The sequence below is a fragment of the Heptranchias perlo genome, chromosome 36 (assembly GCF_035084215.1).
Source record: "Heptranchias perlo isolate sHepPer1 chromosome 36, sHepPer1.hap1, whole genome shotgun sequence".
In the NCBI taxonomy this organism is placed as follows: Eukaryota; Metazoa; Chordata; class Chondrichthyes; order Hexanchiformes; family Hexanchidae; genus Heptranchias; species Heptranchias perlo.
Window position 1 is genome coordinate 15,341,465 of NC_090360.1, and position 12,725 is coordinate 15,354,189.

Genomic DNA, 12,725 nt, shown 5'->3' on the forward strand with positions numbered 1-12,725 from the left:
TCATTCCCAAATTATAGTGAAAAAGGATTCGAAAATATTATACAGTGATAGGACATCAATCGGGTTTCCAGTAGACATTTTTCTAGCATTTTCAGTGCTTATTTCCTCTATTTTTTAGTTGCACTAACTTCGAGTTTACCAGTGCTTTCTGTTTTTCTTTCATTAAAAAAGGTAAAACGGAGTATAATTTTGTGTAATAAAACAATCTGGATCTTTTCTGTTTTATGCCTGATAGAGACAGTTTCAGAGTTATCCTCTGTATTGGTACTGAGGTAAAACATTTTGATTTTGGAGAAAGTATTATTACAAATTTAACACACAACGTAGGTAAGCCAGGCCAATATGTAACTGGGAGTTTTTATCTTTATTCCTTTCTTTTCATTATTTATCAGTGACTTTAATATATTCCGTTCTGGAGAGTTGTTGATTTAAACCTCAACTATTTACAATATATATCAATGACTTGGATGAAGGAACAGAGTGTCTTGTGGCCAAATTTGCTGATGATACAAAGATAGGTGGAAAAGCAAGTTGTGATGAGGACACAAAGTGTCTGCAAAGGGATATTGACAGGTTAAGCAAATGGGCAAAAATTTGGCAGATGGAATATAATGTGGGAAAATGTAAAGTCATCCACTTTGGGAGGAAAAATGAAAAAGCAAAATATTATTTGAATGGAGAAATACTACAAAACGCTGCGGTACAGAGGGATCTGGGTGTCCTTGTACATGAAACACAAAAAGTCAGCTGCAGCAGGTAATACGGAAGGCGAACGGAATATTGGCCTTTATTTCTAAGGGGATGGAGTATAAAAGCAGGGAAGTCATGCTACAACTGTACAGGGTGCTGGTGAGACCACACCTGGAGTACTGTGTACAGTTCTGGTGCCCTTATTTAAGGAAGGACATATTTGCATTGGAGGCAGTTCAGAGAAGGTTCACTAGGTTGATTCCGGGTATGGAAGGGTTGTCTTATGAGGAAAGATTGAACAGGTTGGGTCTATACTCATTGGAGTTTAGAAGAATGAGAGGAGATCTTATTGAAACATACAAGATTCTGAGGGGACTCGATAGGGTAGATGCTGAGAGGATGTTACCCCTCATGGGGGAATCTAAAACTAGGGGGCATAGTCTCAGAATAAGGGGTCGCCCGTTTAAGACGGAAATGAGGAGGAATTTCTTCTCCCAGAGGGTCGTAAATCTTTGGAATTCTTTACCCCAAAAAGCTGTGGAGGCTGAGTCATTGAATACATTCAAGGCTGAGTTAGACACATTTTTGATCAGCAAGGGAGTCAAAGGATATGGAGAAAAGGCGGGAAAGTGGAGTTGTGGTAAAAATCGGATCAGCCATGACCTCATTGAATGGCGGAGCAGGCTCGAGGGGCCGAATGGCCTACTCCTGCTCCTATCTCTTATGGTCTTATGCTCTAAACCAAAAAACAAAAGCCCCTGAAGACAAAGCACCTTTATTCATAGAATGAAATACGGCAACTTACCATACAAATCTGTTCAGTTAGGAAACGGAGGATCTTTTCTGGGTTCACATCAAACATTCTGGCATAGAGTTTGTCAACAAATCTTTGACTGAAATGTGTAATATTTTCAAACATTGTAGTCACGGTTCCCTCAGTGGTGTTTTGTGTGGTACTCTGACCTGTTCATTAATAGAACACAGTACAATAAAGAAAAAGCACAATGTCAAAAGTTTACCAGATCACTGTTTAATAAACATGGCTTGGGCATGCACAGAGGATACTTCATCCTATTGCCAACATTTATACATGATGTATAATTATACATGATTATACATTTCCAACAACGTTCACCTGAGGAAGGAGGAAGCCTCCGAAAGCTTGTGAATTTAAAATAAAATTGCTGGACTATAACTTGGTGTTGTAAAATTGTTTACAATTGTCAACAGTTATACAGCAATTCATACAAGTCAGCTCCACCGTCATTACTGTTTGGCCAAGAACTGGCAAAACACATTGCACCTATTGGGCAGAGTGCAAGTACCAGCTATTACCCGCATGGCATGGTGAGGGAGGCTTGCTTGAAATTAGAAACAAACACAGAAGAAGGCATTTGCATAAAATTCTTCTGTCAACTACTCAAACTTTGTAAACCAGCAGGCAAAGGAATTTCATGTGAACACATCAACCCGCATTTCTTACTATTGTTACACAGCACATTTTCAACCCTTGTATCTTTTTTTAGATGGTTAAGTTCTACCTTATCCTGGTCTTCAGAGCTGTGTGAGCACTATTCCAGAATGCTTTAAGCATCTCAGATTATCTTCACCTTCTTAATGGGTGTTAATCATATTGCCTGACCTATCTAATTTATCAGTCTCTCACTGCACGCACTTCTCTATGAAGGAGCTGATAAATACCATTAATAACTTGTTTAATTGTAAATTGTCTGCAGATTATGAATTACCAGGAAGACCTTGATATAGTAGTTATTTTTTTAGAATCTAGTTAGAGTCACTTGAGTGCTCACTAGTTGTGTAACGGAGTCAGGCAGTATAACTAAAACCCAGTAAAAGAAGAAACAGCAAATCTCGCACGAGTGAATCAAAGAGTCCTGGAAAGAATTTCCACACAGCACTGAAGGGGGGCGGAGTGAATAATCTTCTTAATAATAGCATCAGACAGTGCCATTGGCATTCGGGTTCAGGTGAGTGAAGCTCTGCGTACGCATGCATTGTCTCTGGGCAGTCACAGGACCCAGCAGTATAACTGCGATCTGCCAGTCTAGCACCACAACTCGACAGATGCTGCTACCGTAGGAATAGTGGTAGGCCATTTAGCCCCTCGAGCCTGTTCCGCATTCAATGAGATCATGGCTGATCTGTGACCTAACTCCATATACCCACCTTAGTCCCATATCTCTTAATACATTTGGTTAACAAAAATCTATCGATCTCAGATTTAAATTAAACAATTAAACTAGCATCAACTGCTGTTTGCAGAAGAGAGTTCCAAACTTCTACCACCCTTTGTGTGTAGAAGTGTTTCCCAACTTCACTCCTGAAAGTCCTGGCTCTAATTTTTAGGCTACGTCACCCAGTCCTAGACTCCCCAACCGGCGGACATAGTTTCTCTCTATCGACCCTATCAGTTACCCTTAATATCTTGAAAACTTCAATCAAATCACCCTTAATCTTCTAAATTCCAGGGAATATAACCTTAGTTTGTGTAATCTCGCCTCGTAATTTAACCCTTGGAGTTCAGGTATCGTTCTAGTAAATCTACGCTGGACTACCTCCAAGGCCAATATATCCTTCCTAAGGTCCGGTGCCCAGATCTGAACACAGTATTCCAGGTGTGGTCTAACCAGGGCTTTGTATAGCTGTAGCATAACTTTTTTTTTATTCGTTCACGGGATGTGGGCGTCGCTGGCAAGGCCAGCATTTATTGCCCATCCCTAATTGCCCTCGAGAAGGTGGTGGTGAGCCGCCTTCTTGAACCGCTGCAGTCCGTGTGGTGACGGTTCTCCCACAGTGCTGTTAGGAAGGGAGTTCCAGGATTTTGACCCAGCGACAATGAAGGAACGGCGATATATTTCCAAGTCGGGATGGTGTGTGACTTGGAGGGGAACGTGCAGGTGGTGTTGTTCCCATGTGCCTGCTGCTCTTGTCCTTCTAGGTGGTAGAGGTCGCGGGTTTGGGAGGTGCAGTCAAAGAAGCCTTGGCGAGTTGCTGCAGTGCATCCTGTGGATGGTACACACTGCAGCCACGGTGCGCCGGTGGTGAAGGGAGTGAATGTTTAGTGTGGTGGATGGGGTGCCAATCAAGCGGGCTGCTTTATCTTGGATGGTGTCGAGCTTCTTGAGTGTTGTTGGAGCTGCACTCATCCAAGCAAGTGGAGAGTATTCCATCACACTCCTGACTTGTGCCTTGTAGATGGTGGAAAGGCTTTGGGGAGTCAGGAGGTGAGACACTCGCCGCAGAATACCCAGCATCTGACCTGCTCTCGTAGCCACAGTATTTATATGGCTGGTCCAGTTCAGTTTCTGGTCAATGGTGACCCCCAGGATGTTGATGGTGGGGGATTCGGTGATGGTAATGCCGTTGAATGTCAGGGGGAGGTGGTTAGACTCTCTCTTGTTGGAGATGGTCATTGCCTGGCACTTATCTGGCGCGAATGTTACTTGCCACTTATGAACCCAAGCCTGGATGTTGTCCAGGTCTTGCTGCATGCGGGCTCGGGCTGCTTCATTATTTGAGGGGTTGCGAATGGAACTGAACACTGTGCAGTCATCAGCGAACATCCCCATTTCTGACCTTATGATGGAGGGAAGGTCATTGATGAAGCAGCTGAAGATGGTTGGGCCTAGGACACTGCCCTGAGGAACTCCTGCAGCAATGTCCTGGGGCTGAGATGATTGGCCTCCAACAACCACTACCATCTTCCTTTGTGCTAGGTATGACTCCAGCCATTGGAGAGTTTTCCCCCTGATTCCCATTGACTTCAATTTTACTAGGGCTCCTTGGTGCCACATTCGGTCAAATGCTGCCTTGATGTCAAGGGCAGTCACTCTCACCTCACCTCTGGAATTCAGCTCTTTTGTCCATGTTTGGACCAATGCTGTAATGAGGTCTGGAGCCGAGTGGTCCTGGCGGAACCCAAACTGAGCATCGGTGAGCAGGTTATTGGTGAGTAAGTGCCGCTTGATAGCACTGTCGACGACACCTTCCATCACTTTGCTGATGATTGAGAGTAGACTGATGGGGCGGTAATTGGCCGGATTGGATTTGTCCAGCTTTTTGTGGACAGGACATACCTGGGCAATTTTCCACATTGTCGGGTAGATGCCAGTGTTGTAGCTGTACTGGAACAGCTTGGCTAGAGGCGCAGCTAGTTCTGGAGCACAAGTCTTCAGCACTACAGCTGGGATGTTGTCGGGGCCCATAGCCTTTGCTGTATCCAGTGCACTCAACCGTTTCTTGATATCACGTGGAGTGAATCAAATTGGCCGAAGACTGGCTTCTGTGATGGTGGGGATATTGGGAGGAGGCCGAGATGGATCATCCACTCGGCACTTCTGGCTGAAGATGGTTGCAAACGCTTCAGCCTTGTCTTTTGCACTCACGTGCTGGACTCCGCTATCATTGAGGATGGGGATGTTTGCAGAGCCTCCTCCTCCCGTTAGTTGTTTAATTGTCCACCACCATTCACGACTGGATGTGGCAGGACTGCAGAGCTTTGATCTGATTCGTTGGTTGTGGAATCGCTTAGCTCTGTCTATAGCATGTTGCTTCCGCTGTTTAGCATGCATGTAGTCCTGAGTTGTAGCTTCACCAGGTTGGCACCTCATTTTTAGGTACGCCTGGTGCTGCTTCTGGCATGCTCTTCTACACTCCTCATTGAACCAGGGTTGATCCCCTGGCTTGTTGGTAATGGTAGAGTGAGGAATATGCCGGGCCATGAGGTTACAGATTGTGCTGGAATACAATTCTGCTGCTGCTGATGGCCCACAGTGCCTCATGGATGCCCAGTTTTGAGCTGCTAGATCTGTTCTGAATCTATCCCATTTAGCACGGTGGTAATGCCACACAACACGTTCTACCCCCTTGTATTCTAGTCCTCTGGATTTAAAGGCCAGCATTCCATTAGCCTTTTTAATTATTTTCTGTACCTGTCCATGACATTTGAATGATCTATGTACATGGACCCCTAAGTCTCTTTGGACCTCCACTGTTTCGAGCTTTTCACCATTTAGAAAATACTCTGATCTATCCTTTTTAGGTCCAAAGTGGATGACCTCACACTTGCCTACACTGAAATCCATTTGCCACAGTTTTGCCCATTCACTTAATCTATTAATATTTCTCTGTAATATTATGCTTCCATCTACATTGCTTACAATGCTGCCTATGTTTATGTCATTAGCAAACTTGGATATGTGGCTCTTTATCCCATCATCTAAGTCGTTAATAAATACAGTAAATAGTTGAGCCCCAACACAGATCCCTGTGGGACACCACTAGTCACATCCTGCCAATTTGAGTACCTGCCCATTATCCCGACTCTCTGTCTCCTGCCACTCAGCCAATTTCCTAACAGGTCAATAATTTGCCCTCAATTCCATAAGCTTCAACTTTAGCTAACAGTCTTTTATAGAATCAGAGAATGGTTACAACACGGAAGGAGGCCATTCGGCCCGTCGAGTCCGTGCCGAATGGCTCTGCAAGAGCAATCCAGCTAGTCCCACTCCACTGCCTTACCCCGTAGCCCGACAATTTTTTTCCCTTCAAGTACTTATTCAATTCCCTTTTGAAAGCCACAATTGAGTCTGTCTCTGCCATCCCCTCACTTCACACTTTTCTGCGTTAAATTTCATATGCCATGTGTTATGAGGGACTTTATCCAATGCCTTCTGGAAGTCCATATAAACAACATCCATAGACATTCCCCTGTCCACTACTTTAGTCACCTCTTCAATAAATTCAATCAGGTTCATAAGGCATGACCTTCCCTTTACAAATCCATGCTGGCTCTCTCTGATCAACTGAAAAATTTCAAGGTGTTCAGGGACTTTTTCCTTAACTATAGACTCTAGTAATTCCTGACAACAGATGTTAGGCTAACTGGTTTGTAATTCCCTGGTTTCCCCCTTTCACCTTTCTGAAATAGCAGAGTGATATGTGCAATTTTCCAATCTAAAGGAACAGTTCCTAAATCAAGAGAACTTTGGAAGATAGGGCATCTGCAATGTGCTCACCTACTTCCTTTAAAACCCTGGGATGGAAACCACCTGGTCCTGGGGATTTGTCACTCTTTAGTGCCCTTATTTTCTTCATTACTGTTAATTAGCCAACATTATGGTGAATCCCGAAACCCGATTCAAAATCAGTTTCCTTGGGGTGCGCAACATACTATCCTCTTCCTCTACTGTAAATACTGACGCAAAGTAATTATTTAACATGTCCGCCATTTCCTTATTTTCATTTACAATATCACCAGTATCAGCCCACATTGGTCTTGTCCTCCCTCTCTTTCCTAAGGTACCCAAGGTTTCTTAGATATTCTTTGATAACAGATATCCCAGACAAAAACTTTAAGTAATGAGTTGGAATTTCTAGGATTTTGTTTGACTGACCATCTCTGACCAAGACCTTTACAACCGCTTGCTCCTCGTTGATGATGTGAAATATGTCCATAATGAAGAGCAAGATCTCAGTTTGGAAACTCTTCCTCTGGTCACCAGTAGCTCTCTCTGGTGAGACCTAATGGAAAATAAAAATCACACAGCCAGGTAAATAGAAGAAATGATATTATATTAATAAAAACACTTATGAAATATTTTCACAATACTGAAACTTACTGCCAGCGATAATAGCAGAGAAATGCTTGACATGTTCCTATAACATTTCTTTATTCACTATTTGAACGGACTCATCAAATGACTTAAAATAATTGGCTCCAGTAATTTCTAGCCCATTGTGAGTAAAGCTAGCTCAATAAACTACAATCTTTTCAGTACATTATTCATTTTGCAAAGTTTTATAAATATATGAATAAAAAGGTTTACATTCTTCCCACTCTGCTCCAGATGACCCCCTAGCAGGTAAGGTGGCCCTGGGTGTACAGTGCGAAGCTAACCAGTTCTCTTTGCCACTGTAGAGAGTATACACCAGCACTGTATCAGAGAGAGTACACACCAGTACTGTATCATAGAGAGTACACACCAGCACTGTGTCAGAGAGTATACACCAGCACTGTATCAGTGTATAGAGAGCGTATATACCAATACTGTATCAGAGAATACATCAGTACGATATCAGAGAGAGTATACTCCAGCTCTGTATCAGAGAGTAAACATCAGGACTGTATCAGAGAGAGTATACATCAGCACTACATCACTGTATCAGAATGAGAATCAACACCAGAACTATATCAATGAAAATATACAATACTGTATCAGTGGAAGTATACATCAGTACTGTAACAGTGTGAGACTATACACCAATACTTTATCAGTAAGAATATACATCAGTGTGAGAACATTTACCAGTGATATGAGAATGTGCAGCATTATATTTGAACACTGAAGTACAATTTTTCTTTAATTTTTAAAAAAATATTAAATTTAAAAGTGTTTCCCTCTGGACCACTAAATGTTAAATGCTTGCCTGTTTTCCTGTTTCAACACGTAATCTGTTTTTAATTTTTGGTTTCTTGAAATAAAATGGTGAGAAAAATGCAGATGACTATCAATCGATTATATTAAGCATCTTAGACAAATATGGTAAACAGTCCATCGGCTTAAAATAATGCCCAAACACAGTGTCAAACTGGATTTTTGTCGCATGTAAAATCTCAAGTTATACGGGCCGACATAATATCTGAATGAAACGCAGATGCTGACCTCGACTAGAATCTCAACAGGATGCAACTGCTTGTTGGCAGGAATGTTCAACAAGCTGTCCAAAAGAAGGATGCGTATAAAATCAGAGACTTGCTTCCTGGCTGGGTGTGTTGACAACGGCGGCTGTGGCTCAGCTTTGTGAGTCGGCCTTTCCTGTGGTGAGGCTCCGAGATCAGCCTAACAAACCGTGAGAAAAGCCCGACAAAAAGTGAATTCCCTTTAACATGGCCATTTTGTTTTAACACGTTCTTCATCAAAACTGTCATTCACAATCACATTTTAACTCCTATATAAATATGTATTTATTGGATGCATCTGGGATAAACTAATAATGTGTCAAATGCAGCTCATTGGCTCACTAATTATTGTTCTATGTTTTGCAATATAATTAGGCATTGTGAGTTTTTAATTTTATTTTTCCTAAATTCGGCTCAAGATGGGAACAAAATCTGTGCTTTTCTGGGTCAAAAATAATACAAAATGTTTTGAAACCAGCCAACTTCAGGCTTAATTGGACATGAATTTAAATTTGAGGTTAAGATCAGATCAGCCATGATCTTATTGAATGGCGGAGCAGGCTCGAGGGGCCGATTGGCCTACTCCTGCTCCTATTTCTTATGTTCTTAATGGGAAATCACAGAAAGTTAACAAAAAAAGTGTACTGATTGTGACAATAATTAAACCAGTGAGCAAAGGACCGCGCCATTCACTGGGGGTAATTTTAACTTTAGGCGATAGTGTAAAATGGACGATATCAATGGGAGGAAAAATCAGACAGTGCGTAGAATGGGCGGCTAATTCAATATCGCCCAAAGTTAAAATTACCCCACTGTGTGACATGGGCCATCCTACTCATTCATGGCGAGGGGCTGTAGTTCCATTTAAAGACAACATTTATATCCTTGGGTTTAACAACACTTTTGGAATTCAGCTGTCAGGAGGTAATTATTGGGTTTCATAGGGTTAGGCCCTAAAATCAGAAGGCCTAAATTAGGATGTAATCGCCAATCGTTCACAACGCTATGGCGTGTGATGTGATCGATGACTCACGCCACACATGATAAGGGATCAGCGATACTGGCTGATTGAGCATAAGCACTGCTTAAATCATGCAAAAATGCTACATTTATTTGAAGAAACTTTTTAAAAAAATTACCTCACAAAGAGAAAACTTTAAAAGACAGACAAGGCATTTTCATTTTCGATTAGGTTTATGATAACATCTTCAGATTCAGACACAAAACAACTGCACAGTGAAAATGCAACACTTTATAAGTCTATATTGAAACTTCATTTTTATTTATCTAACTTTTGTTAAAATTTAGCAAGTATATAAAGCAATAATCTTTGTGTCTCCTTGGTACCAAATCGCTCCAATACTTCGATCAATCATAGTAAACTCACTGCAGGAGTCATATATTGGGTTACAAACACCAGATAAACATTATTTTACTCGTCTACCCAGTGACAGACCAGTCAGTAGTATCAGTCGACACTGATTTAAATCATTACAATGAAAGAAATGGAGGCTCAATAAACAACAAATGTCACACTGGGGAAGGGGCTTGAGATTTAATGTTACCGAGTAAAACTGGTATAAGGATATAAGGTGATTGATAGATTTTTGTTAGGCAAGCGTATTAAGGGTTACAGAACCAAGGCGGGTAGATGGGGTTAAGATATAGATCACCTATGATCTAATTGAATAGTGGAACAGGCTTGAGGGGCTGAATGGCCTACTCCTATTCTTATGTTTCTAAGGAATTTAAGCGTGGAAAAAGGCAGATTGTACTCCACAGACAGGAAATTCCAGTTGCCTGGTTCTATGAAACATCCAAGTGACTTGCCCATCATTTAGGTACATTACACTAGCAGTACCAGTTAACCCATTCCCATCATGAGATTACTGATATCCAAATTAGATATGAATTGAACAGTGTTGTCCTCAAAAAGAATCTAACAGAAGTAGGGACTAAATTCAAATGGCAGAAGGTTCTCAAGCACCAAAACACCGTGCTTTGGGCATGAGGAGATAGAGCTGCGATTCCCAGGCTACTGAAGTGTCAATCTCAACTGTTGGAGATACTGAGTAGATGACCAGTGGCTTCCCATAGGCAAAACCGGGTGGGTGCAGGTGATCAACCCCTGATGTCTGAGCTAGCTACTGGGAAGCACGTGACAACACTGGAGGAGGCCTGGGAAATGTTTCAACCCCTCACAATGGTGTGAGTGAAGGGAAACGGTGAAGAAAATGATCAAGAGACGTTTAAAGAAATGTACTGTGCAAGCCTGTGGAAGATACCTGTTTAGAATGGGGTACACACTTCAGCATTGGTGCAAAGCTGAAACTGCTTTGCATGGACACTGAATCGGGTGTGTAGGCCCAAATTAACTCCAAAGTGAACCAGAGGGAGACTCCCTTCTCCAGAGAGTCTCACCCTGCTTCATTCCAGTGCAAGGTCGGGCTCTGACACCATATTCATTTACACCATCCTAGCAGTGTTACAGTGTAAATTAACTTGTGGAGTGCGAATGTACCATTAGATTTCATCGACTCAAAGGTGTTAAGATATTCTAGATGTGAGAAATAGGAGCTTAACTTGATGGTTGTTGTGTTGAAGCAGCATCAAAATACTTGAGTATAAAAACAGAAAATGATGAAAATTCTCAGCATTCAGTCAGTTTCTGAAAGAGTAAGATAGTTTAACATTTCAGGTATGAGCCATCACTAGAACTGGGTTCTGACGGAGGGCCGCATTGTCTTTTCTCTTTCAGATGCTGAGTGACCTGCTGTGTATTTCTAAAATTGTTTATGTTTCCAATGTTTGAGGTTATTTTTTATCCCTACTATAAAATCTTTGGTGATTGCTAACGAGACAGCTGTAGAAAATTAAAATATTTCTGGAGTTCAATCGAGAAGCATTTTCAAAATGTTTGAATGGAATGACAAAACCCATAAAAATACATACCAGTTAGAGAACAGATGCTAGACTTTATTGACAGGACATACCATGTGACAGAGCGATCCCACCACAGGAAAACCAGCAGCAGCCAAGCCCTGAAGAAACTCTGGTGACCTCCACAAAGGTTCATTCGGGATCATGTAGTAGACGAGACAAAAGAATTGCATCACACTGCCAGGATAAGTGATGTCCCATGAGCCATCAGTGTCTGAGATAGGCTAAAAGCAACAGCAATCCGATTACTGATCAATTGTAACCTGGCTACGTTAAATTAAGTTAAACCTGCTGTGACAACCAGCTATAAGCACCTTGGGATGTTTTACTACGTTAAAGGCACTATACAAATGCAAACTATTGTTGTATAGGTGTTGGTCACTATATCTCCTTTGTCTCGTCCTCTATCTCCTTTGTCTACCCCCTCTCTCTCCTTTGCCTTCCACTCCCTGCCTCCTTTGTCTCCCCCCTCTCTCTCTCTTTCCTTTGTCTCCCCCCTCTCTCCTTTGTCTCCCCCTCTCTCTCTCTCTCCTTTGTCTCCCCCTCTCTCTCTCTCTCCTTTGTCTCCCCCTCTCTCTCTCTCCTTTGTCTCCCCCTCTCTCTCTCTCTCTCCTTTGTCTCCCCCTCTCTCCCTCTCTCGCTCCCTCTCTCCTTTGTCTCCCCCTCTCTCTCTCTCTCTCTCCCTCTCTCCTTTGTCTCCCCCTCTCTTTCTCTCCTTTGTCTCCCCCCCCTCTCTCTTTCTCTCCTTTGTCTCCCCCTCTCTCTCTCTCTCTCTCTCCCCCTCTCTCCTTTGTCTCCCCCTCTCTCCTTTGTCTCCCCCCTCTCTCCTTTGTCTCCCCCCTCTCTCCTTTGTCTACTCCCTCTCTCCTTTGTCTACTCCCTCTCTCCTTTGTCTACTCCCTTTCTCCCTCTCTCTCCTTTCTGACCAACTCTGAAGTAATGAGGAGTGACCTCTACATTGAAAGAGCAGGAGAGGGCATAGGGAAAAGAAACAAGAATGGTGCAAGGGGGAAGAGCAGTAAGGACAAATTAGAGAAGTTCAAGTTCGACAGTCGAGAGAGAAGGTTGATGTGGAGATGCCGGTGATGGACTAGGGTGGACAAATGTAAGGAATCTTACAACACCAGGTTATAGTCCAACAGTTTTCGGAGATTATCTCCTTCGTCAGGTGAGTGAGGAACTCACCTGACGATGGAGATAATCTCCGAAAGCTTGTGATTTTCAAATAAAACTGTTGGACTATAACCTGGTGTTGTAAGAGAGAAGATTGAGAGGGGACCTCATTGAGGGATAAAAGATATTAAATGGTTTATAGATAAGGGAAACCCAGAATATTACTTCAAAGTAAGTCAGGCCAGTAGGACCAGAGGACATAGATTCAAATGAGTTAAAA

At 42.4% G+C, this 12,725-nt stretch overlaps 1 protein-coding gene across 1 annotated transcript in view; it reads right to left on the reverse strand.

Annotated features, from left to right (window-relative positions):
• wdfy4 (WDFY family member 4) overlaps positions 1 to 12,725 on the reverse strand; it is a 225,644-nt gene that overhangs the window by 130,697 nt on the left and 82,222 nt on the right. Inside the window, exons 33-36 of the mRNA XM_067972622.1 lie at positions 11,386 to 11,556; positions 8,376 to 8,552; positions 7,107 to 7,233; positions 1,496 to 1,653 (exon numbers count right to left, since the gene is read on the reverse strand). Of these exons, the coding sequence (XP_067828723.1) occupies positions 1,496 to 1,653; positions 7,107 to 7,233; positions 8,376 to 8,552; positions 11,386 to 11,556 (633 nt within the window). The remainder of the gene's footprint in view (positions 1 to 1,495; positions 1,654 to 7,106; positions 7,234 to 8,375; positions 8,553 to 11,385; positions 11,557 to 12,725) is intronic.